A 27767-nucleotide genomic window follows, 5' to 3' on the forward strand; every position below is an offset into this window, starting at 1 on the left:
CAATACTGGAAGTAATACCGGATAACCTAGAAATACCGGAATAGTACTAACAGTAGTTCTGAAATGTATTACAATTAAATGGATGAATCCAGACCCTCCCACATATAATTTATCGATCCAAAAGGTATGGGATGTCTACCAAATGGGACAGATAACATACTTATTAAGAATTCAAAAAGAAGTATTTACTAAGAGATGGGGCCCCGTTAGAGATCTACTAATCTGTGTAATACATCATTTTAATTAATTTTTTTCTTATGTTATAGGCTACTGCCCTGCGATGGACTGGCGACCTCTCCAGGGTGTATCCTGCCTTCCACCCGATGACCGCTGGGATAGGCTCCAGCATATTTGAAAAATATTATTGAAAAATAAGCTTCTTTGTGTACTAATTTGCCTTACAACACCCTGCATATCCCTTTCTGCCATGAATGACATTCAATGAAATGTACGTTTCAGAGCAAAAGCATTCCATAAAACTATTGTAAAACAACGTCTAAGGCATCAGGCGGTGTTTTCAAAACCATTTCATGTAATAACTTTCAATGAGAGAGTTTTTACTCTCGTCAGATGTCTGGTTCCTATCACCACCACTGTCACAGACTTGACTCACTAAGTTTCTCAAAAATTAAGTATTTTACACCAAACAACTCTGAATGGTTACATCTTAAGCACTATTCATGCATTACTCATGTTGGAATTCCCCTTTAAGGCTCAGCTTGTTATAAAAAGACTGTGTTGACCACAGAACCTGAGAAACACAACAGTGATGTCCACATTGGTCCCTCGTTGCAGGTGAACGCGCAGCCCGGCACTAACACAAGCCTTATGTACCAAGGGATAAACCAACTTATCTACAATACAAACCAAGAAACAGAAATCATATATCAAATATTTCCAATGAGGTCAGTGCTTTACGGAGATGCTTTATTTTGTTTTATGGTGAAGAGGAGACTTCATTTGGGGCCCAGCTGGAGATGGCCAAGTCTGAGTTTAGCAATTGCGTCCGGTTTATATCAGCTTTTTCTCTGCCGTTGATCTCAGAGTGGAAGTGCAACCTGCAGGAGACTCTCCTGACAGAATCAGCATGGAAATGCAGAGGAGAGGAAAGATGTCTCCAAAAAGAGCAACTAGATGGAGAGGAGAAAAAAAATAAATCGGGGGGAGATGCAAAAGTGAGGTTGCTATGGCAACTATAGACAGGGCTCTGACAGCTGCTGTGTGGACTCATCCATGCTGAACATGTGTGTTTGACAGAGGAGAGAGGGAGAGAAGGAGAGATGAAATGCAAATGAGGCAAAAAAAGAGGGAGATTAATGGAGAGAGGTGATGGACAGGAGGCGACGTCTGAAATGTTCAGATAAAAAATAAATCGTTAATTGAGCAGCACCTTTCAGACGAAAAATACAGATATTACAAGATCCTACAAGCCATTTGAGAGTAAACATGCGAGATGACAGTGAATCCCAGATAAGAAGACCAAATCCCTGAAATGAGAAGAACCAGATAATGAGGAAACAACAGTGATGAGCTCCAGGATTGCACAGGCAGATGGGGAGAAGTGAACACAAGATAACAGTTTGGGCGTATTTCTACCACAAAAAGTGCTGAAAACTGGAACTGTGTTGTTTCCACTGGTCATTAGTTCAGTACCAAGTTCCAGTTTTATGGCTTTTGGTATCCGCTCAACATTGGAACCAACAGGACTGAATGGTCACCTCTGCCTTGCTATGGCTTGCTAAAGTCAATTGAAATTTAGCTAATTCTTTACTCTTTTAGCTGAAAATAGAGTCACCAAATACTATTACATCACCAACAGACGTCCCAGAATGTAAACTGGAACGATATGCTGATCTAACAGTTGCCTATTATTTCTTTGCAAAGAGTTTGCTAAGGTAACCTGCTTAGGAAGCTAATGCTAACCCAATTAGCTTTTATCCAAGCCTCTATATTATTGTTAGTTCACGCTCGACAGAGAAAAATACACAATTTGTTTGATCCTGTCTGTGATTCTGTGTCATTTTGTGAGAACGTGAGTGCGGAGCGCACGGTTTCCTGTCAGCACGACTAACGCTGCGCTAAGATAAGCGCTAAGCTAGGTAACAAATACATCAGTCCACACTCTCAAGAGAAAAAAAAGCTTTGCTTGACTCTACATGTGTCTGAGTAAATGCAAGCATTTTTGTGAGTGTCTGCACACAAAACATGGCAGTATATTGTCTCAAATCAGCCAAAACGATAAGCTGACTAGCAAGCAGAGATGACGAATTAGCCAAATTAGATGCCTTTGAGTGGCTATAGGTGTTTTTCCCGCACGGAGGAAGGGTCGAGTTCCGGGGAGGTTACAGTACTGTTCGAAAGTCTTAAGACACCCAAGACACATTTTCAAAATCTATTTATTTGTGTAGTTTGTGTTTATTTGCTGAGAAAAGCAAATAAACTGTACCTGCACTGTATACTTTATATACAGATCACTGTTTACATCTCTTCTGCATTTACTGTACTGTACTGCAATTCACCAGCACATTTCTGTCTATATACCTGATACACTTGAATATCTGACTATGCACTAACTGTCTACACGTCCAATACACCTATAACACTTGCCTACGCACATCTTCTCTACGTTCGACACCTGTACCTACTGACTCTGCACATTTTGTGTGTCTTTTACTGTCTTTTGTCTTTGCACTGTTTACTATGCATCTTTAATTACTGCACTGGAAAAGTAGCCCAATAGTGTTTCGTTATACTGTACTACCCTGTATTGAAGTTGAATTGAAAAGTGTTAATATAATAATAATAAATGGTGATTTTCTGGATGTTAGCATGTTTGTTTAACCATTTCCAAGCCTCTCCTCGAGGAAGCCCAGTATTATATGTAGTTAAAAATCAGCTCCTGGTTTGACCAATCAGTGCTCAGTAAATTGAGCTCATGATGTAATTGATGATATTAACGAGTCTCTGTGGCGGCTGTGAAGGTGTCAAGGAAAAATATGGACCCAAGAAATTCTTGTTACTTTTTATTGTTTTTATGTTTATTTGAATTATGAATACGACTTTATTCTAATGTATATTGTGATGAACTCACTGCTGAGGTCAATAGTTAAAAAATTAGCTTAGATGTCTAAAACTTTCACACAGTACTGTATGTGTAAACTTATTTCTGGTTTCCTTGCCGCTCTGCTACGAATATGGCTGCATTTCATTATTCATCATCTTTGGCTGAACTCCTGCACTTTAGGCAGGACAATGTGATCAGAATTGTGGAACAGCTATCAAGCACCAAACGTGCAAAACTCGATAAGGGATATAAATTCTCTTTTGAGCAGCTTATTTTTGATTATGAAGGTAAATCTTTAGCTGGTTCCCAGAGTTGTAGTTAGTGAGCTAACGTTACCTTGCTTCATGTCACAGACAGGATGAGTGATGTTAGGTAGTTTCAGCGTTTAGAGATCTTTAAATATGTGTCTGTTAAATAAAGTAAATAAATGGTGTCTAACATGAATTACTGTGTTAAATGATATCCTTCTCAGTGTCCAATGCTGTAGATAGGGAGACCTGTGAAAGGGCTCAGATCTCCCTGTAGAGAAAAGCAAGGAACCCCACAGATTAGTGGTCCAAAAACTTCCAAGAAGTTCAAATGAGTTGAACCAGTTCATTGTTACAAGACTGCAGTTCACGAACTCGTTTTAATTTACACAATTAGATTTACTGTTTTATACGCTGATTCACTGTTAGGCTTACACTGTATGCGTCACATATAGCCAGACATCTTTCCAGCAACCGCCTCCTATCACCTGGTCACAGAAGTTCTCTGATGCCAGTCTCGAGGGTCTCGCACACGAGCCATGATTTCGGTCCATAACAAAAAACCCATGCAGACATGGGGAGAACACGAAAACTCAACACATGTGACTGTTCAAATGTAGTACACAGCTAAAATTATTAAAAGTGCAGAAATTAAAATGGGAACGGACAACAGAGGTTGTTTTTGAAATTTTAGGGGCATATTTTAATAACAGCATTTCACGTGTCCTGCTGCTCCACCTGGAGCTAAACTGCTGTAGGCTGAATAGGTAGATGTGTGCAAATGTGCTTTTCTGTGACATCACAAAAAGAATGAATTGCAAATGAGCTGTTTTGGTAGCTTAGTTTCAATTTATGGACGCAATTTACGGAGGAGTGATTTGTTTCCTTCATTTCTTTCATTTCAAAAGCAAGAAAGCAAGAAAAACGTGCTTTTTCATGATATGCGCTCTTTAAGAAAGCGACCCGGTCTTGCATCCTGGAATCAGGCCAGGCGTCCGACACTTCCTGACACTTCATTATCTCTATTTCTTTTCTCAACTGTCTCTATTTCCCTCCTCTCACTCCTTCACCTCTACGGCTACGAGTCACACACGCCCACATCCTCCAGCCGGGATCTATACAGGGATCTATAGCGAGGTCCGGCAGACGTCTGAACCACAAATACGCAAACCTGCTAGACGCAGGCATCTGCCCACAGCTGATTCCACCTTAATAATAAATAACATCAACAGTCTGCCTCCACTGGTAGTTCTAATCACAATGCGTGCTCATCGAGGACGAGCTTAGTGGAAAAAGCACTCAGTTTACAAGCCTATAAGATTATGGGATAATTCTCTGTAATAAAATCTGGCTCGATTTAATGAAATTTGGAGGGACAGATACTCAAAGTTAGCAGGACAAGTAAACGTGTGTCTGTGGTAATTGTGGAAGCGAGTGAGTTCAGTAATTGGAAAGTCAATGCATTCGAGGCAGAAGCGGCGAACGTTTCCAATTAACAGCTCTCGGTGTGGAGTATGGATGAGTGCGCTACTCTAACAGGCTACTGCAGACTGCTCCACTGGTCAGCCAAAATAGATTCCTCATTACCAATCCAAAAAACATTCACACCACGGACTGAAAACAGATTTAACTGCAGAGGATGAACATGAGCTGCTGCTTTCCGTTGCTCTCGTAGAGGAGATGAATGGCTGGAAGGCTTAACAAGTTCGGTGAGTTTGTTGCTGCAGGCTTGTACAAAAAAATGACTTTATTTAAATGTGCCTCACTCTAGTGATGTACCAATACGGGATTCGTGGCCTGATGCCAATATCCGATACCCGATGTGTAGCCGCATGCAAAAGTTTGGGCGCCCCTGGTCAAATGACGTGTTGATTTTTCTAAGTGAACACATTCTCTACAGAGAACACACTTCTGCACATTTTAATGCACTATTACAGTTTATTTGCTGAATTTGACAATAGAATGAGGCCTTTCCAAAAGTCAGATCAAGTTTTAGATTTTATGTTTAATTTCTTTCAATATTTTCTTCCAAAAAATAATGAATAATCATTACTATTTAGTGTATACGTTCTGTTTTAAATGATTCAGTATTTATTTATGTATTTAAGCTGTTGTTTGGTTATTTATTTATTTATAATTAAGTATTTTTTTGCTATCTAAAATGCATATCTTGTTATTTATTACATGCAGATATAATACTTTTATCAAAACCAAGCATTTTGCTCCTTGTATCTCCATTTTTGACCATTTCAGTTTTTGCCAAACTTTGAAAATGCCTGTTGCCCTTTATGTTGTGTGTAAATTTCATGATGAATGGACCATAAGAAATCACCCAAAATGACTTGGAAGTCTGGTTCCATCGACTTACATTAAAATTAATGTAGGTTAAGTAGGTAAAGTAATAATTTTGGAGATACAAGGTTTTCTTCCAACAACAGTGATTTACAGTGCTTTAATAATCTGTATGTCAGTAAGCAAATGGTCAATAATTCAAACTGTAGCACAAATAACAACTGTAGGATTATTATACATCATTAAAATATGATATAAAAACGTTCAATAATGATTAAGCTGCTATTTTTAGGGGCTTGCTATTATAAAGTGTTACCGAAGAACAGTTGCAAATCAGAAGCTGCTGGTGTTCTCAGAACAATGGACAGACCACCTCAGAGTCCAGACCTCAACTCCACTGAATGTGTTTGGGATTATTTGGATTTTGAGAAGCAGAACCTGTGAAACCAACTTCTAAGACTGAACTTGGTAGGTGTGGAAAAACATCCCTGTAGATTTCTTTGAAAAACTGAAAGTGAGTCTCCTGAAAAGAATGGAAGCTGTGATGAAGACAAAGAGTGGACACAATAATTTGAGGTAAGGGTGGTCTCTGACTTTTCCACAGTACTGTACTTTCTTCATTTGCCCATATTGCTGTGTGACACTAATACTGGTATAGATGATTTATCACACAGTGCTTCTACATGAATATCAATATTTTACATCAACATCAGTATTCTGTCTTAGCTTTCGTACATGTGGCACTAATTGTAAGTATAATGTAAATAATTCATCCATGTGGAAATGATGTACACGTTCGAATCAGATAAATTCAGTGCTTCGTTTCTTCAGCGCAGAGGAGACGGCATGCTAGAATGTTTGCTGTTGTTTTGTGTCAATGTTTATGTAAAAGCGTTCATGCAGCGTATTTTAAGGAATCTCAAGCTGTTTTGCAGAGGAATCGCACACTGCCAGCTGATGCTCACAGGAGGCTAATGAAAGCAGTGCCAGCGGATTCTCTGCTGCTTCCTGAAGAGCAGCAACGCAGCTCCGAAACAAAAAGGCGCTGTGTGTTTGCTGTGGAGGTGTGCTGGATGTAACAGACGGCAAGACCCCTGATATCTGACCTGCCATTTAATGTCACAGCTTTGAAAAAGAACAGATGGCAGAACGTGGTGGAGAGTCCTTTCCAAGCGAAGGGAAAAGAATATTAAATATTAAAGCAGTGTATCACTGAACATTCATATTTGGTTCATGTTTACTATAAAATTCAGCTAGTGTTTACTGGACATCTGTAACCCTGAAACATTACCTTACAATGGACCAAAGGGGAATCGTACCCCTATCGTAATTGTTCTACATGTTTGCATAATTAAACTATTAAGTCATAAAACAAAGTCATTCAGAGAGAATTAGTGTGAAATGCTCTGCTCTAGAGAAACTTACCAGGCCAGGGGCCGTATTACAGAAACTTCTTAAGTCTGAAATAGTTTCTTATCTGCTTTGTCACCATGACGACTTCAGCTGGGGCTGAATTTACAACAGAAGCTATTACAGAACAACAGTTCCTAAGTTCATAATCTTATCATTAACTCCAGATAAGATTAGTATTACATAGTACATAGTATTACATATAAGATAAGATCCGGTATTACAGAAACCTAACTTTAAGATAAACCCCGGAGCTGTACTAACTTTTGTTCAACTATCTGTTTCTATTGTTTTATGCCACATCAAGTAGCACAGTTCACTATAAGCAGCATAATGATGCTACATTTATCTACACTGAAAACGGATCTTTGACCTTTTTTTCTAAGTGTTTAAAAGCCACAGATGCTGCAGACACGACCTCCACCATCCCCTCTTATTACCTTTGTGGGTTAATGTTGATGAAACCTCATCAGATAAAATATTACAGTGATGGTGGTGAATAAAGAGGAGATGGAGCTGAACATGTGTCTGTTTATTAGGAGGAATAACGTTAGTGCCCTCCACTAAAAGCGTTTGGGAAAGGAAACTGAAACTGAAACAGACTGATTGTCGACTTCGATTGAGTAAGTTAAGATTTTTTAACTTGAGATAAGAAAAGATGCTGTAATATAAGAATCTTAAATTAAGATAAAATTTGCATTTGTAATATGAATTTCTGAAAAATCTTATCTTGACCTGTCAGATGTTAAGTTAAGACAAAAAGATCTGAGGTTTCTGTAATACAGCCCCAGATGTCTGAAAAGTATAATGTCTCTAAAAGTTACATTAAATGGTTTCTTGTCTTGTATTGTCTGAGACACTGATTTATGATAGTTCTGAGATAAGGTTTTGGTCTTAAATGCTTGTTTTTTTAATCCATTAATAAAGAGGAGAGGTACATGCAGGGCACTGAATGAAAAGAATAGCCCCCAAAGAATCATCATCATCATCATCACCATCATCACTATCATCAAAATTTCATCATCATCAACATAATATATAAAAACCATACATGTAAATTCACTGGTGGGCTTGGATAGTAAATAAATTGGCTGTATTTATGTTGGTGTAAACATTGTGACTCCTGGTTCCTATCAGCACCACTGTAAAGAAATCTGTCGGTTTCTCTACAATGAACCACTGTGAATAACTTTGTTTACATCTGAATCTGAACACTGAATTATTTTGAAATTTTGAGAAATTAAGTGGACGAATTCCCATTTACTCTACATATAGAGTCATGTTTGAGGTAGACGATGCCACTGCTTGTACAAAAGCATAATAATGCTCATTGGCCACTTTATTAGAAACCCCTCCCTTACAGATACATATAGCATCACTATACTGCTTATAGTGAACCGTGCTGCCTGACGCTGCATAAAACAATAGAAACAGATGGTTAAAACAGAAATGAGTACAGCTCTAGTGTTTATCTTAAAGTTAAAGTTAGGTCAAAAATGTAAGAAATTTTGTATAGTTAGGATGTTTCTGTAATACTGGATCTTATCTTATATGTAATACTATGTACTATTATGTATGTAACACTAATCATTATGCAATACTAACCTTATCTGGAGTTAATGATAAGATTATGAACTTAAGAACTGTTGTTCTGTAATAGCTTCTGTCGTAAATTCAGTCTTAACTGAGGTCATCATAGTGACTAAGCAGATAAGAAATGATTTCAGACTTAAGAAGTTTCTGTAATACGGCCCCTGGCTTGGTACAGTTAGAGCGTGTGACTCATCTGTTGATACACAGTTTGTACAATCCTCAGGTCCTTCGTCAAAGATTTTGACCACAGAGCTGCTCTTGTCTGAATAGTTTTGGGTGGTGGACACTAAAGTGTGTAAAAACACCAGCAACACTGCTGTGTCAGATACACTCGTACCAGCACCGCACAGACTACCATCTCAGTGTCACTGCTGTGCTGAGAATGGACCACCACCCAAATAATGTCTAAACAATAGCACTTTTATGGTCAGAAACTGACCAATGATGAAGGGTTGGGGGATGGGGGTGATATATTGCAGGTAGGGGAGCAATGTGATGATAATTCATCGTTACCATGATAAACTATGGAACATACTGTGGATATCGTACTTAAAGAACACTGACCAACTTATAAAGAGTATAACTAATGCTGTTTCATAGATTTTGTGAAGTGTGTGAAAGACTGAATAAAAGTCATTATATGCATTATTATATGCATAGTCTTTTTAAAATGTACCCTGTGGCCTTTTTTCTGTCCCAACACTGTGATATGTATCACGAAAATGCCTTCAAGTACCACCTTATTGCCGCAGTCGGACCAAAACCATGTATCTCCATTTTTGTCGTTTTTCTGTTTCTGACATAATTTAAAGTTGCCTGTTGTTGTTTATATTGTGTATAAATTTCATGATGAATGGATCAAAAGAAGCAGCCCAAAATGACTTGGAAAAAAATCTGGTTCCATTGACTTACATTACAAGTAAAGTTAGTTTTTTCCTTCTCCTGTAAAGTTACATTTTGGAAATACAAGGTTTTATTCTGACTACATCAATATTTTATTTTTACCACATCGCACAGTCATAATTACAGGGCTGAGGTCTGTAACTGTATGTCCTTATAACAGGGATGTGTATTCTGACTAATTTTGATGTTCAAGTATTAGTAAAAGTTCATGCTGGGAAGAAAATAGCAACAACAGGGAAACATAAACAGACTTTGGGAAAAAATTGCATAAAGCTGTAGGCTTACTTTTTATGTAATAGCATTGGAGGCTAAAAAAACAAACAACAAAAAACCCACTTATTATTGAATTATACAACAATTAGTTCTGGCCACGCAGGCTGATCGGCTGAGAAGCGTTCTAACCGTGCTGATATTTCACCACAACATCACAGGTTTTTCACAAACACCATCACTCCGCTGAGACGCCGTCACTAAGCAACGACTTTGAGAACAGTAGGAGACGCTCAAGTCATTTTTACTTCTTACTTTGCCACAAACAAAAAATGGACACTTTTAAGATCACATTTGACCTCCAGATGATTTGGTCAGACTCTGAGGATGAGACTACACTAAATTCCCAAACTGTCAGTTGGTCTGTGTGGAGATGGAGAACGTACTGCCAGCTGTATAGTGAGTGGGCGGAGCTTGTTACTCTGTCATAGCAACAACCTGCTTGTTAAGGAACTATAATTTGGCAGAAGGAACAGCGAACATTAAAACATATTAAATGCCGTGTTCCCAGACCAGTTTACTAATCTCTTACTTTAACTGTTGTATAAAAGCAACAGAACACCAGAGATCATGTGTTATCATGAATAACATCACGGCTGTGACGATCTACGGTGACTAAATCACAGCCGTGATGTTATTTTGTGATAACACACTCCCTCTCATGTTCTATCACTTAAATATATATGGAAAGGGAAGTTAGTAGGTTTTAGTAAAGGAAGCTGCCTCTTCAGATGGGCTAATCGGTACAACGCTGAACAACGATGAAGTCTCACCATCTGCTACATGAGGTGTTTTCTCCTAAGTGGACAGTGGGGCCAGTTTTGTCAGATATATATATTTTCACTGTTTCTGTACATTGTTAACAACATCTTTAGCACAAGCTCACGTTCCGGCAGTCATGTCTAGTTCACTGTACTTCCTCACAAAACTGTTGTGTGTTTGCTTTTCTATTAAAACATAAAACCTGCATTTCCTTGAATTGTCAGCCTTCAACCCATAATAAAAGCAAGAATACCTGAATAGTGATCTCACCTTGAATGGTTAACCTGTGCACGCCCCTATTATACAGTGACTTTAGGGATATGCATTTCATAAAGTGGCGAGCGAGTGGAAGCACAAGGCAGGGGTTTCCTTTAAAGTGGAGTATGAGTGTACATGAAGTGTAATGGATAGATGAGCAGGTGCTCACACTACATAAAATAATGAATGAAGTCTGAAAAGAAATTAAAAAACTCTTTACCTACCACTATCTCACCATCTCTTACATCTTCTAGAGGGTGTTTTGTAAAGAGATCTTTTATACGGATAATTTTCTAGTTTAATAGCTTTCACTTCCCCATCCCAAACCACACAGTCTGATAATGGTTTGTTTACTGCCCAGTGGGGACTTGAGCAATGTCAGATAAACTCTGCTCAACTGTCAGCATGGTAGTTAATAATATTCTATTATGTACTGGGCTATGTGGGGTGGTACAGACGGCACTAATAGGACACCCATGGCTTAACTGTACACATGGTCACTATTAAAAGTGACATTTTATACTAATAATTGCCCATCCTGGGCGGGCTATATTATTAGTGCTGAAATAATAATCTTTTTTTTTTTAAATCAAACCTGCTGTCTTAAGTTTTAAGCGGGGAAATGTAATCTAAGAGCTTGGAGCTCATGAAACGCCTGGAGGGAGACCAATTAAAAACAATCATAGAAACACTGATGTTGTGTGTGCAACACAACCACAACTAACTCAAGCCAGAAACAGTGGATAATGTGATCGTCTTTTTACCCTTTGGAAATCCAGGGGACCAGCCTGTTGTTCTCTACAGATATTCTTTATTTTTGATCGCAGGTACCAGACACCTAGCCAGGCTGTAAGACATAGGGCTGGCACAGTTATATAGCTGGACTGATGCCAAAATTAGACCCAGCTCATACAGGACAAGTAACAGGTGTGGCAAACACGACCATATAGGAATAAACTAGAATAGACAGAAGAAATACAGTCACAGCACGGGCACACACAATACAGCATATATAACACCGATATAGCACAATTCAAAACAATAAATCCCTTCATCTTCAACTGTGTAGGTATCAACAGTGACTTTTTGTTTCTAGCAGTATCTGAGCTCAGGACCGTCTTTCTCTCTAACCTACTGGTAACTAGCAAAGATACTTTCTGTAGATAGACAAAGCACTTCTGGTAAGTCGCTCTGGATAAGAGCGTCTGGTAAATGCTGTAAATGTAAATGTCTTGGCCAAATAGCAGGCCTCATTATTATTAACTGTCTTTCATTTATAGAAAATACTAATAATTTAAAACCACAGTTACAATATTGGTTAGAAAAATCACAGTCAGATTAATTTTTATATAATATATATATTATTTTTTATTTTTATATTTTCAATTTTTCCAAACTGCTTAGCCCTATTATGATATGACGATATGACATGAAATGGTTTGTTCTCAAAATAAATGACATCATGACACACTTTCATAGCATTCTGTGGACACTGTCCGTACTTAAAGAACTCTGACCAACTGCCCGTTTCCCACACAGTATTGGGACAATGCAAGTTCAAAGCACAGAGCATTGATGCATAGAGCATAATTAGGAACATAATGGGTCCTTTTTGAGTGAATGTAGTGATGCACAGCATGGGAAATGTTGAATCAGGGGTTCAAATTACGATGAAGCCAGGCCAACTAATGCTGAGTGAAAAGTACCCTTGTGATCATGGACATCACCTGTTTACCATCATGGACAATCTCCATTCACTGAAAAAGAGTCTTGAGTCTTTTCAAAGTCTTTTTAAAGTGTTCTAATGTATGGTGAGCATAAGACCTAAACAGCATTGTTTATTTCTGAGATTAACAAACATTGGACTATGAAAACACTTTACTTTAATGTTGTCTATAAGGATAATGTCCGGTTCTGAACTGCTCGGCTGCTCAGTTAAACACAGTTATCAGGGCTGCTGGTAAGCTAATGCACACGGTCTAGCTCGGACGTAGTTTTTCTCCATCTTCAGTTCGCTAAGGTTTTTAAAACTCTATTTTCAGCATTTGAATGTGTCTTCATGAGGTGCTTTAGATCTCTGTATCTGACAGGCTGATGACTGGACTGTCACCCCGCGTTCACACTGGCAGGTGACGAGTCTCTGACGTTGCCCCAAGTCTGTCTCGTGTTCGAGGCCACTCGTGTTGTCGTGTGTAGGCGTGTACAGGGTCCAGCTTCCGAACAAGAAAATGTAATAGCCAAAACAAATACATGTATCACTATTTTTTCCTAAAATCATTATAAAATATGCATCTATAATAACTAAATTTACTATATACTATAATAAAATATAATATTTTAAATTAGATGTGGCTCACAGTCAGTTATTAGTAGCTCTATTGTAGCCTGTGCTTTATTCTATGCTGTTGTGTGCTGGGGCAGCAGCATTAACAAAAGTGCCCTGGACAAATTAAACAAACTCATTAGGAAGGCTGGCTCTGTTGTAGGGCTCAAGCTAGACTCTGTGGAGGTTGTGGCAGAACAAAAGACTTTCAACAAGCTGTTAGTCATCTTGGACAACACCTCACACCCTCTGCATGCTATGCTGGAAAAACAGAGAAGCACATTCAGTGACTGTTACAGCTGCGCTGTGTTAAAGAGTGCTGTGTGAGATCTTTCTTACCCGCTGATATAACCCTTACAACGGTACTGATGTCCTGCAGTCTGAACTGTGCTGAACAACATCACTATATCACCTCACCTGTGCAATATATCATAACTGCTACTGTAATGACACTCTCACTGAATATTTTAGACTGTCAATACTACTAATAACTTCATAGTTATGCTTTTACTCACGATTTTGTAAACTGCCTTATATCACTTAGTGCAATACCTGCTCTCATGTAAATGCAACAAATCTTGCAGTGTATATGCTGTGTAAATATGCAAATATTCTCTCATACTTTACTCTGACTTATGTCTAATTTTAATCACACATATCACTGTTTTCAGAAGAAAAATGTTGGTGGCTGAACTCTAAAAACTCTAACTCATCACATCACCGTGGCAAAACAGCATACAAGCACTTCTAAATATATTGGTATACAGTATCACACTCAGCTTCCATCCTCACAGACCAGTGTTTATTCTAGCACCTTACTTACCTGCCTTATTACACCACTTATCTGTTACCTCACTTACTTTTCTTATTACCCCACTTATCTGACCCTTACCTCACTTACCTGTCTCATTACCCCACTTATCTGACCCTTACCACACTTACCTGCCTTATTACCCCACTTATCTGTTACCTCACTGATCCTTTTCTTTGCCACTATACACCATTTAACTGCTTTAATATAAGACACACACTTTGCACAATGTAAGATTTACAGGCATGACTGTGTGTGTGTGTGTATGAGTGAGTGATGGTAAGAATGCACGTTTTATTTTATTTTATTTTCCATCCATCCAATCCATTTTCTAAGCCGCTTCTCCCTCAGAGTTGCGGGGGGTGCTGGAGCCTATCCCAGCGGTCATTGGGCGGAAAGCAGGATACACCCTGGACAGGTCGCCAGTCCATCACAGGGCATTTATTTTATTTCATTTCATGTTATTTACGACATGTAAATGTTTGTCAGATACTGTGCATTGTAAGCTCCTGTAACCAAAACCAAATTCCTTGTATGTGTAAGCATACCTGGCCAATAAAGCATGATTCTGACTCTGATGCCCTGACCTCATGCTGAACCACTTCCAGCTGCTACAGGAAAACAAGGCATCACTAAGGGACACACACTTTAAGGCTGAGCGGTAAGAGATGTGAGCACCCTACTTAAGGGGTGCTCACACACTGCTTTCTGCTCAGTCTTGAGTTCATGCTGCTACATGCAGGTCTCAGACTAAACTGGTAATTTTGGTGTTAGTTTCTCTCTTGAGTCTCAAGTTCTGATTTCTGGAGTATCTCTCTGTGTAAGTTTAAAACTTCAGTTTTTTAAAACTCTCTTTTGTTTATCAACAATCCTACAAAACTCTTAATGGCATTGCCATGATAGCTTAGCGGTGATGCACTCGCTCCTGTGTCACAAGGTTGTGAGTTCTGAATTTTGCTGGGTGCAAACTTGTTTATATTCTTTTCCATGCTCACAAGTCTGCACTGTTCATCTTTTGTGCTTGCCCAGTGGCTTACCTCATAGCGTTCTGGTATCTGAGCACAAAGAACCGCCAGTTCAATCCCCACTGGGGGTAAGCCAGCCATCAAACTACAAGAAGCATGTGTAATTTGTCACCCATGCATGCATGTCTGGTCAGTGGTAGTCCCAGTGCATTGATGGATGGTAGAGGTGGATTCAAGGGCATCTACATACATAAGTGGACCAAACAATGTATATAATGTAGCAGGCAAAAATCATTTCTTTCAGTTCCGTTACTTACCAGCGAGTCTTCGACACTGAAGTTGAACATCTTCTTGGCATCCGTCTTCAGCTTTGACACAAAGGTTTTATATTCAGGGTTCTGAGGTTCTCTGTAGGTCAGAATCTTCACACTCTGTATGAAAGAACACAAGGAGTATGTAAAATATCAGTACACCACTGAACACAAACTCAGCTACAGACATTATGTGTAGCAGGTCACATTTCTCAGCTTTACTTTGCTTTAGCCTTTCATAGCTCAGTAATTGCAACATCAGCAGCAGGCTTGAGGGAATGTATGGGGACTGAAACAATCAGAGTCAAAGCACAGTCTGGATTATTCCTTATTGATTCTTTCGTGGTCTTCCCGAGTCGTTTTTCCTTTGAGCAGACTCCAGCGAAATGAATGTTGGTGGCTAAACTCCAAACTCTAACTCACTACATCACTGTGGTAAAACAGCGTAAAAGCACTTTGTGGAAGAAAAAAAAAACAAAAATGAAACTAGTTTATGACAAACAACAGACCGCCCTCACTGGAACTGTGATGAAAAGCTTCCCTCGTTGTCTCTCTATTCCTGAATGGCTGTCTTTCTATTATCTAGATGTCAGACGTAGTTCTCTGTATGCGGTCGGCGTTTTCAGTTTTAATCAAACAAGCTGCGTCTGAAAGCCCTGGCTTTGGCATTCATCAGTGCTGAGCCCAATCATTTCAGACAAATGCGTCTCTGTTCACCACGGAGTATGTCAAACAGCCGTCACCAACACCGTCTCTGTCACTGCACACACAGCGGCCAGAAAAAACACAAACTGAAACTACACTGCTGACAAAACTCTCCTAAAAAAAACAAATATATATATAAGAAATGACAGTAGTGGGCCTCAGTGAATACTTTTTTGTTGAGAGGATGTCTTCCGTTGTCCCTGATGCATTACTACATTCGCAGTCAAACAGCTGTTTAACCACTTGTTTGAAAAGCCTAGAAATGCCAAAAATCAGTTTTAGAATTTCTACAGTCTGCTGTGGATGTGTGCAACAAAAATGTGAATTAAAAATGCCCAAGAAAAATGAAAACCAAAAACAGATTAAAAAAAGCTCCTACTTGGGATGTAAACACATAGCAGTGAATTATGATTCATCAATCTGAAGACGGTGGTGCAACTGATTTTGTAATCTCAAATTCTAATTCTAATTCTAATCAGCTATCAGTAACAATATTCAATAAGGTAAGCACTCTTTTTTTTTAAAGCTAATCAATAAAATCCTTGCGCTTCAACAGAAAAAAAAAGAAAAATATATACTTATTTGCCATGTTTTGTGCTGTAAATACACAGAATCTGTGGCAATACCAATAAACAAGGACATTGTTTAACAATAAAATTTAACATTTAATAAAAAACAGCGTAAAACTGCCTTAAAATCATCAGAATAAAAACTATGTTTTTATGAAAGTGTTTACACTATTTTAATGGTCATATCCTGTTTATTAAATGCTGTGAGGAACAGCTCGACATCAATGTCACAGTGATTTCCATCTTTAGACATCTAAAACTGAGCTCCAGAACTCATCTGGAATAATGATACAAATATACATTACGGAAAGCATGTGGGTGTGTGTTTAGAACTCTCGCTTAGCAGTCTGGATTTGGTCCAGTAGGGGGCACCAAGTCACTTTAGTGGAAGAAACCTGAGCCATAAACCTCAGCAGTACCTAACCAACATGTTTTATTGAAGTAAACAAGAGGTGAAAAAGTTTATTACCAAAAGATATTGAGTTACTATTATTGAGTCAGCTATATTTATGTGATTTCCATTAAAGAATGTGCTGCCTGGCACAGGAGACCAAACAAATCAAACAAATTTTTATCACAATTTCTTAGTAGGCTGGTTTGACAAAGCTGACTTAATGGTCTTTGTTGTATAAATGTTCTTATCATTTCACTTTTAATCACCTGAGATATCACTGCAATGATATAACACCTTAGCAACCACCTGGGAGGCCAAAGCAATGATCTAGCAACATCTTTGCAACCACCTGGGATAGCAGCAACACCTTAACAACCACCTGGAATTTCACAGCACTGACTTTGTCAGGGCAACTTCCCTTAATCTAACAAATAAGATTATCATTCAGAATATATGTAAGATTTTGAAACTTCATTGTAGACCTATTAAATCTTTTTCTTTTTTGGCCAACATTTTTGGCCTTTTTTTAAAACTATTTTTGAATTTTTTGGTGGCTAGAAAAATAATTGTGTGTCTCTATTCTGAATTATAGCAAAGTGACTGAATTTATCAGATTTTTAAAATTTGGGATTTGAATAATTTACCAAAGAATCTTAATCAAATGGCATCATTGTGAGGTCAGAACTCACAGAAAAACAGGGACTATAGAAAAAAAGATAACAGAAATCAGACATGAGAGGGAGGCAGGTGGAAAGGTGAAGATGCGAGGAGTAGAGGTCGTAAAGGTGGATGACTTCAAATATCTTGGGTCAACCATCCAGAGCAATGGACAGTGTAGAAAAGAGGTGAAGAAGAGGGTGCAGGCAGGATGGAGTGGGTGGAGACGGGTGTCAGGGCTGATGTGTGACAGAAGGATAGCAGCAAGAGTGAAAGGGAAGGTTTACAAGACAGTAGTGCGTCCTGCTATGATGTTTGGTTTGGAGACTGTGGCTCTGTCTAAAAGACAGGAGGCTGAGCTGGAGGTGGCGGAGATGAAGATGCCGAGATTTTCGTTGGGAGTGACAAGGATGGACAAGATTAGAAATGAGCAGATCAGAGGGACGGTGAAGGTGGAGCAGTTTGGAGATAAAGCCAGAGAGGCCAGGTTGAGATGGTTTGGACATGTGTTGAGGAGGAATAGTGGATATATTGGTCAAGGAATGTTGGAGATGGAGCTGCCGGGCAGAAGGAGAAGAGGTAGACCTCAGAGAAGGTTTATGGATGTAGTGAAGGTGGACATGGAGATGGTTGGTGTAAAAGTAGAGGAGGCAGTGGATAGGGCAAGATGGAGGCAGATGATCCGCTGTGGCGACCCCTAAAGGGAGCAGCCGAAAGAAGAAGAAGAAGAGACACATCACTGAAAAAGTGGAAAAATAAATTGATAAATGAGGACGAAATCATCAATAAATATGTATTTTTGTTCACACAATATGCAGTAACATATTAATTTATTTAGAACAGTTTCGGTTTGCACCAGAGGGGGCAACAAAACCATAAGAAAGTTCGATGTCAAATTTCTAAAAACATAAATATTAGTATTAAAGTTCATTCATGTACATCCACTTCTAATTGATCATTATCATTCACATTGTTTCACTATAGACCTATTTAATCTTTTGATGTTTCTGCCAAAGTTTTTGGCCTTTTTACATTTTTTTGACAATTTTGGACATTTTTTGGGGGCCAAAAATTTCAATATGTCTCTAATTCTGAATCATACAGAAGTAGCTGAATTGAGAGAGACGAGATGCATCACTGAGTGAAAAGCCTCGTGCTCTGGACTCAAAGAACATCTACCTGAAGGAGAGATATGTCACAACCTGTCTGACTCTCATCCTAATGCTGACACAGGCCTGACAGACACAAGAAGGAGGAGCGGAAAAGATGAGGCCCAGCAGAGACGTGCCTGTGAATTCAGCTCAGCTGGGACTAACAGACAAGCCACAGCAGCCTCTCACAGCTTCATTTACACAGGCCAGTGGAGGCTGAACCACAGAGGCAGTCTGGTCTATAACATAAGGCCTGAGTCAAAGGCAGCTTACAAAACATTCTCCCTTCATTTGAGTGAAGTGATTTATAAAATACAGAGATTTAAGAAATTCAACATTTTCAGATGCATTTGGATCACATTATTGATAATCACAGGCATTTCCCTGTAGTTTAAAAAAACAACCCATTTATAAAACCACCCATTAGGCAGTTGCTGAATGCCATTAATAAATATTTGAAATATGTGATTGTACACTATATAGCAGGAGTTGGCAACATGTGGCTGGAGTGAATGTATGACTGCTAATCCACCCTCAGACAGCTGATCACCATAGCAATGCAGACAAGCTAGAAGCTAATGAAACAACAAAGTGAAAGATTTAAGACGACCATCAGTAACGAATGAACCTATTTGCATTTATAATCACTCCAGCTGGTTTCCTGATACGTTTAATCTGTACCAACAAACTGTCAAACACAAAAAAGTAATGAAGCTGAAGTCGCTTCTCATTGGCCAGCTTCTTGTTTGAATTTTCCCGTTCCACCTTAAATAGTTCAGCAGTTACATTCTGGCACCTAAGGCACCATTTAAGGTGGAACGGGACAATGCTAACAAGAAGCTGGTGCATGAGAAGCAACCTTGTAAAAAATCAATGTTGAGAGACGTTTACAAGAAGCTGTTCTACTTTTGTGGAAAAGTTTCCTGTCAGAGATGCAAGAAAAGTGGCTATAGCTGAACTAAAGCTTAAACCAGAGCAAAGGAATTCTGAGTTTTTTTATATATATATTTTTAGCCTATACTAGCACATCAGCACATCCTGAGACACACTTACAGCCATGATGGTAAAATGTTGCAGCTCCCATGGTGGTTTGATTTTGTTTGAAAGGAACAAATATTTTTGCGTAAAGAATTAATGAACGAGTTTAAAAAAAATCTGATCTCATAATGGAATTCACTAAATGCCCATTGACTTCTAAGGTTTCTTGCACATTTTATTGCTTAGTTTCTGATGAAATGTTTAACATATTGGAAACATGCTGGTTTTATTTTATCCATAATATGCTTAATTCAGCAAATAAGCAGTAACTGTGCATTAAAACATGTAGATTGTGTTGTCTGCAGATGACGTGTTCACTTATTTTCACTAAGTATGTCATTTGACCAGGGATGCTCAATTTTTTTCACACGACTGTCAGCCTAGTTTGTATCAGTGAGTCTGTTTTTGATGAAGTTTGGAGAAAAACACTGAAATGACCATCTGTTGTAATCATTTGCGGGCGACAGATACGACCCATAAAGACTAGGCTGAACTTGCTGGAACATGTCCTTAAACTTTGCTGTATAATTGACCAGATAGCTTTGATGTTAATTGCACACTTTTTGTGCTAGTCCTTTTTAGTGGAAAGGTCCCTTTCATCATTTCATCATTGATATTTCCAAATGCAAATATGCCGTCTGAGCAGGACTTTATTAATGTTTTAAATCAGAAAGTTAAACCCCCCAGCACTGCTGTACAGTATCTGCTCTGAGCTCAAAGCAGAGTTCCCTAGAGGAAAAAGAATGGATGGATGGATGGGTGGGAGGGTTAGTAGATAGATAGATAGATAGATAGATAGATAGATAGATAGATAGATAGATAGATAGATGGGCAGGTGGGTAGATAGGTAGATATGGATAGATGGATGGATGGATGGATAGGTGGATGGGTGGGAGGGTTAGTAGATAGATAGATAGATAGATGGGCAGGTGGGTAGATAGGTAGATATGGATAGATGGATGGATGGATGGGTGGATGGGTGGGAGGGTTAGTAGATAGATAGATAGATAGATAGATAGATAGATAGATAGATAGATAGATAGATGGGTAGGTGGGTATATATGGAAGGTTGGATGGATGGATGGCTGGATGGGTGGGAGGGTTAGTAGATAGATAGATAGATAGATAGATAGATAGATAGATAGATAGATAGATAGATAGATAGATAGATAGATAGACAGATAGATAGATAGATAGATTCTCTTTGCCTTTTTCGTTAGCTACTGGCTAGGTGAGATTGTTGTTGCCATTGCTATGGTGACCAGCCACCTGTGTGCTGATCTTCAGGGCTATTAGCAGTTCTACATTAATAATGATGGCAGTGGTGGACAGTAATTAAGTAAATATAATTTGTTATTGTACTTAAGTAGTTTTTTCGTGTATCTTTACTTTATTGAAGCTTTTCCACACTGAGCGACTTTTTACTTTTACTCAACTACAAGTCAAATATCTCACATTTTACTAAACTACATTATGCAAAATCAGTTTTTCCTTTTGGTTTGTGTGTGTATAAAAACTTAAAATTTTTCAAAGTCAAACTGAAAAAAGCATGAAGCAAGAACACCAATCAGCATGCACTTAGTTTTGAACTTGTTTTGACCTGTTGGTCAGCGCAGCAGCGTAAAACTTTGGGAGAGTCTGTTCAACATAAATGATGAACTAACCTAACTTTGTGTAAATAGAGCTCAATATAGAAATATGTCCACATATGCAGTCGAGATTGACGCGGCTTTTTTCTGAATTTCTACAAACACCATTTCATTTTATAGTAAATTAGTTTGGGCTGGTTTATGTTTATGAACAGAGGCCTACAGATCAACATAGTAAAGGAGCTTTAAAGCCAGTTTTTATTAAAATTAAACTTGGAACTGAGTTGTAAATAAATCGGAAACTGAAACTTTGCCAGCCAGAATTTTCCCGTTCCACCTTAAATGGCTGCACAGGAACTTAAGGAAGCACAGGAAGCCAGCTACCGCGACAGCATACTTCTAGTGATTTTTTAAAGCTTGTTCTACAAAGAACCCCTCTATCTCAACTAAAATTGGAACACCCTGTGCCCAAACTTTTGCACTGAACTGGACAAACAGAACCAGAACCAGTTTTCATTACTTGTTATCTACATTAGCCGCACAGCTCCATTGAAAAACTAAGGAGCGATAGAAGCTGACATTTGCTGAATGGGGTGGAAACCGGGCACATTAGTTTTTTTGCTGAACTATTGTTTCAAACAAAAAAATATAGGCAAACTCACTTTAAAGGCCTGCTTGGCAGCCTCATCGTCAGCGTCTCCTCGTTTCCATGGTTGTGCTGGGCGGCCCTGCACGCTCTCTCCGAACAGATCAATGAAGAAGAAGACATACTCCTCCTGGGGAAGCCTCTGCTTATGAAACTGCACCATCAACTTCCGGAACGTGTCCCACTTACAGCACACATACACCACTGTAATCAGAGAACAGAAAAACATACACTTTCTCACAGCTGGACTCCTACAACATTCCTGCTTCCATCCTACACTCCCACCTCCATCAGGCTCACTCTGGTCTTTTTATTATTTCCTCTTCACTTTGATCTACATTATAATGTGTGAAAGGTGCTAACTGCATAAAATGTATTATTATTATATTTATTATGATTATATTATTAGCACCACATTCACAGCACATTCTATCCATTACATTGATGGTACACTGCCTACATTTTTAGTTTTTATATATACAGTACTGTGTAAAAGTCAGAGACCCTATATTTATTCAATTTCCAGTCAAAAGGGCCATTAAGTACACAATAATCATTTTTAAGGAGATTTTTCTGTGGAGATTAGAAATAAAATAACCCACATGCGTAATGAAAGAGAAAGTCAGGGGGAAATAGGTGCAAAAAGAGGAGTTTCTACAACTGGAGTTTAAAAAAATGATTGCGCTACAGAGAAAATGTGGCTCCTAACAACCACCTGGAAGACCTGATAGACACCAAAGTGCCCCCATCAGATAAACAGCACTTAAAGCTTTCGTCTTTGAGAGAGAGGAGAAGATCAAGCTGCTCCAGATCTGAAAACATCCACAGGTGTTTCTGTCCATCCTTCCACTGTGAGAAGACCACTCAGCGCTGTGGGTCCTCACTGAGACCTCACTGAGAAAAGGAGATGGACACACCAAACAAAGAAGCTGAACAATGGACTGACCACCCCAGAGTCCAGATCTCTGTTTGGATGGCAAACAAATGCAAAAACAACTTCTGAGACTGAACGTTGGAGGCGTAGGAAACCCTGCAGACCTGCAAAAAACGAGCCTCCTGAAAAGAGTGGAAGCTGTAATAAAGGTAAATATACAGATTCTGCCTTTTTTCTGGTGCTTTTAATTGCATTTAAGGCTGTTTTGCCTGCTAATTAAATAAACAAAGGATGGTCTCTATCTTCTGCGATGGATTGGCGACCTGTCCAGGGTGTATCCTGCCTCCACCCAATGACTGCTGGGATGGGCTCCAGCACCCCCCCACAACCCTGAAGGAGAAGCGGCTTAGAAAAATGTGTGTGTGTGGTCTCTATCTTTTGCACAGTACTGTAAATAATCATGTTTTTCAGTGTGATTGTTTGTTTGTTCTCCCCTCACTGTCTTATTTCTGCACATTGTCTTCATTACTAGTAACTATTGCTGCTGCTATGACGATTTAAGGAAAAATAAATATGCAATATACGAGAACCAAGAGAGCATTTATTATATCTTAGATTTGAGGAGAATTCTTGTATTGTGAGGCAAAACAGAACCCAGAAATAATTTACTAATTACTACAGATTTACTATTTTATCATTATCCCCTTGCGTTGCTTCCCTGGTGGTTTTAGATAGTAAATAAAAAGGCAAAATTTGTGTTGTACACATTGTGACCTCTGGTTCCTATCACCACCACTGTAAATAAATTAGAATGAGTACATCTCTCAAAAACATCCCCTTTAATTTACATTTATATGTAGTCTTTTAGCAGACGTTGTTATCCAGTTGAACAGTAGAAGACAAAGTGATGTTAATCTGCTTGTACCTGAGCAGTTTTCTGTACACAATCCTTAAAAGACCATAAAGGAGCTCTTCTAGGTGCCGCTTAAACCTCAAAAGCCTGCCACAATGTACAGAATTGTCTAAAGGTTTGACGCAGTAGGTGTTACGCAATCACTGCCACACTGGCCTGGTTCTCTGTGAAAACCTTTAAAGACTCATTCGTGTTTAAAAGGCTGTGTGCTGATTGAAGCGTGTCCTCGTTTGTACACAGCAGGCATGCAGAGCGGCCGTAACTGGACTTTGATTGCTCGTTATCCTTAATTACCTAACTGGGGGTCAACTCGCCAATGCAATTATCCACAGGCACTGCTCCTAATAGGAGGCTTAACAAAGAAGAGGAAGAACAGTGATTACAGCAGTCCACACTTCCGATGTGAATATGAAGGTGGCAATTTAAATGCATTGATTTTTTAATTTTAATCAAATACAGTATGTATGGTGAGGGTCGTCAATTGGCCAACCCCAGTCCGGATCCTGACTGAATTTATTTATTTATTTTATATAATCAGTAATTGTCAAAAAAATGCGTGTTCCGTTCAGAAGATGCTTGCTTTAATTTTTAATTCAGCCTGCTTTAATTGGACCATTTTATGATGTCATAAATTACTATGCATTTACATATACAGTGGGGAAAATAAGTATTTGATACACTGCCGATTTTGCAAGTTTTCCCACCTAGAAAGAATGGAGAGATCTGTCATTTTTATTGTAGGTACGCTTCAACTGTGAGAAACAGAATCTAAAAGAAAATCCAGAAAATCACACTGTCTGATTTTTAAATAATTAATTTGCATTTTATTGCATGAAATAAGTATTTGATACAATAGAAAAAGAGAACTTACAGAATTTGGTACAGGAACCTTCGTTTTCAATTACAGAGGTCAGACGTTTCCTGTAGTTCTTGACCACGTTTGAAAACACTGCAACAGGGATTTTGGCCCACTCCTCCATACAGATCTTCTCCAGATCTTTCAGGTTTCGGGGCTGTCGCTGGGCAACATTGAGTTTCAGCTCCCTCCAAAGATTTTCTATTGGGTTCAGGTCTGGAGACTGGCTAGGCCACTCCAGGACTTTGAAATGTTTCTTACAGAGCCACTCCTCAGTTGCCCTGGCTGTGTGTTTTGGATCATTGTCATGCTGGAAGACCCAGCCACGACCCGCCTTCAATGCTCTTACTGAGGGAAGGAGGATGTTGGCCAAAATCTCGCGATACATGGCCCCATCCATCCTCCCTTCAATACAGTGCCGTCGTCCTGTCCCCTTTGCAGAAAAGCACCCCCAAAGTATGAGGTTTCCACCCCCCATGCTTCACGGTTGGGACGGTGTTCTTGGGGTTGTACTCATCCTTCCTCTTCCTCCAAACACGCTGGAGTTGATACCAAAAGTTGGTATCTATTTTGGTCTCATCTGACTACATGACCTTCTCCCATGCCTCCTCTGGATCATCCAGATGGTCATTGGTGAACTTCAAACAGGCCTGGACATGTGCTGGCATGAGCAGGGGAACCTTGTGTGCCCTGCAGGATTTTAATCCATGACGGTGTAATGTGTTACAAACGGTAGTCTTTGAGACTGTGGTCCCAGCTCTCTTCAGGTCACTGACCAGGTCCTCCCGTGTAGTTCTGGGCTGATTCCTGACCTTTCTCAGAATCATCCTTACCCCACGAGGTGAGATTTTGCATGGAGCCCCAGACCAAGGAAGACTGACAGTTATCTTGTGTTTCTTCCATGTTCTAATAATTGCGCCAACAGTCGTTGCCTTCTCACCAAGCTGCTTGCCTATTGTCCTGTAGCCCATCCCAGCCTTGTGCAGGTCTACAGTTTTGTCCCTGATGTCCTTAGACAGCTCTTTGGTCTTGGCCATGGTGGAGAGGTTGGAGTGTGATTGATTGAGTGTGTGGACAGGTGTCTTTTATACAGGTAACAAGTTCAAACAGGTGCAATTAATACATGTAATGAGTGCAGAGTAGTAGGGCTTCTTAAAGAAAAACTAACAGGTCTGTGAGAGCCAGAATTCTTGCTGGTTCGTAGGTGATCAAATACTTATTTCATGCAATAAAATGCAAACGAATTGTTTAAAAATCATACAGTGTGATTTTCTGGATTTTTTTTAGATTCCGTCTGTCACAGTTGAAGTGTAGCTATGAAAAAAATGACAGATCTCTCCATTATTTCTAGGTGGGAAAACTTGCAAAATCGGCAGTGTATCAAATACTTATTTTCCCCACTGTCTCTGTAAACATGTTCATGCTTAAGTTATAAGGAGTGGTTCAGCCAACACTGCTTTTTAAATGAGGTGCAATACTGGAAGGTATGATGGCAAAAAAATGATTAAAGATAACAGACTCTAAGAATAAAGTCATAACATTTCAAAAATAAAATTGTAATATTTTGAGAATAAAGTCATAATATATTGATAATAAAGTCAGAATTACAACACTAAAGTGGGACATTACCAGGAAAAGCCACAATATTGTAGCCAAAGGGTTTGCAAAAGGAAGGTAGCAACCTCTCTGTGTTTAAACGAGGGGCAGTGAGGAGTTGGTGGAGTTATGCTTTTGTATTGATTTCTCCCATAAAGAAATACTCAGTCTCCCTGTCTCTCCTGGCACATCAGCACCAGATTGTCATTACTATAAGAAACGGCTGTGCAAGAAACTGTGATTATCTAGAATAAAGAACCAGATGGACTCGGAGGAAACCGTCTGTTTTGTTTGTCTCTGAACTTGCAGGCAGTGCTCGTCTACATGACTATCAGTGGTTACATCTCCGTGCCATTCGAAGAGGGCGTGTAGTTTCAAAGGAGACAATGAGAATGATGATCAAAATGATCGATCCATTGAGTGAGCAGAACTCCGGTGCACACGGCATATTCGTTCTAGCCAGTACAGCAACCGAGGCCCCAACGTATTCCGGAAACCCCCCTATTAGCCTACTTTTTCCTCGTGAGTTTATTCTTATAATTTTACGAGAAACAGGGAACTTTATTCCCGGAATATTACGACTTTATTCTCAAAGTCTATTATTATATTTTTTTAACAGTGGCTTTAAAATGTCATCACAGGAAAGTAACCAGCCAATCAGCACAAAATAGAAGAAGAACGTAGAATATGGCCCCTTTAAAAGCTGAGAGAGAGGGAGAAACAGAGAGAGAGAGGGAAGATGAAGAGATGAACGACAGAAATGATACTTTCACTTGGGCTTTCTCTCGCTCTACACTTTGTCTCACCTGTTTGTAAATCACCTGTTGGAGTGCACCTTTGAAAGCATGCATTATTGCAGAGTAATTTTGTGAATAATTGATCAGTGAGGAGCTGCCACTGGCTAAACAGCGTGAGCTGCACCTGCACCTGTTGCCATGGTGCTCAGTAAAGGATCCACTTTGGTTCCCACGCGAGTCATTTATCTACATTCAATATATCACCAGGTTTCCTCTCTTTATATCATCACCGTCACTGTAATGGACCCTTAGCATCCATCACAGGCGTAGAACATTAACCAGCACGTTACAGCTCAGTAGTTTAACTCTTACACCTCAGATCTCACACTATTGTCTCTTTCTGTTCCAGATCCAACACACCTGAGTCAGGGGACACAGCACTGCAGGACACGGCTTAACACAGCACTTACAACATGAGCTGAGAAGCCCAGAAACAAGAGGCCTCATTTCAGTAGAGTTGAGCCTTCAGTTCACTCCATAAATTCCAAAAACACAATAATAACCCTGCTCATTTCTGCTAGCGCCCTTATGGGATTTCATTGGCATGTTAGCACTGAGCTAACGGTGATTCGCACGAACATTTTTTGCCTGTTCTAGATACAGCACTGCAGGACACGGCTTAACACAGCACTTACAACATGAGCTGAGAAGCCCAGAAATAAGAGGCGTCATTTTAGTAAGGGCTGCTGAAGAAACCCTAATGCTGTGTTTTACGCGTTGGCAGCAGTTGGACGATGGCAAACTGGGAATTCAATTGTTTTCAATGGAGCCG

The 27767-nt window shown here is 39.3% G+C and overlaps 1 protein-coding gene across 4 annotated transcripts in view; it reads right to left on the bottom strand.

The window, feature by feature from the left end:
• The window catches only part of npr1a (natriuretic peptide receptor 1a), a 147386-nt gene that overhangs the window by 74507 nt on the left and 45112 nt on the right, over positions 1–27767 (bottom strand). For all 4 annotated transcript variants that reach the window (XM_037535188.1, XM_017711401.2, XM_017711400.2 and 1 more), the window contains 2 exons: positions 21976–22163; positions 15217–15330 (listed from right to left, as the gene is read on the bottom strand). In XM_037535188.1, the coding sequence (XP_037391085.1) occupies positions 15217–15330; positions 21976–22163 (302 nt within the window). The remainder of the gene's footprint in view (positions 1–15216; positions 15331–21975; positions 22164–27767) is intronic.

The sequence above is a fragment of the Pygocentrus nattereri genome, chromosome 27, assembly GCF_015220715.1.
Source record: "Pygocentrus nattereri isolate fPygNat1 chromosome 27, fPygNat1.pri, whole genome shotgun sequence".
Taxonomy (NCBI): domain Eukaryota; kingdom Metazoa; phylum Chordata; class Actinopteri; order Characiformes; family Serrasalmidae; genus Pygocentrus; species Pygocentrus nattereri.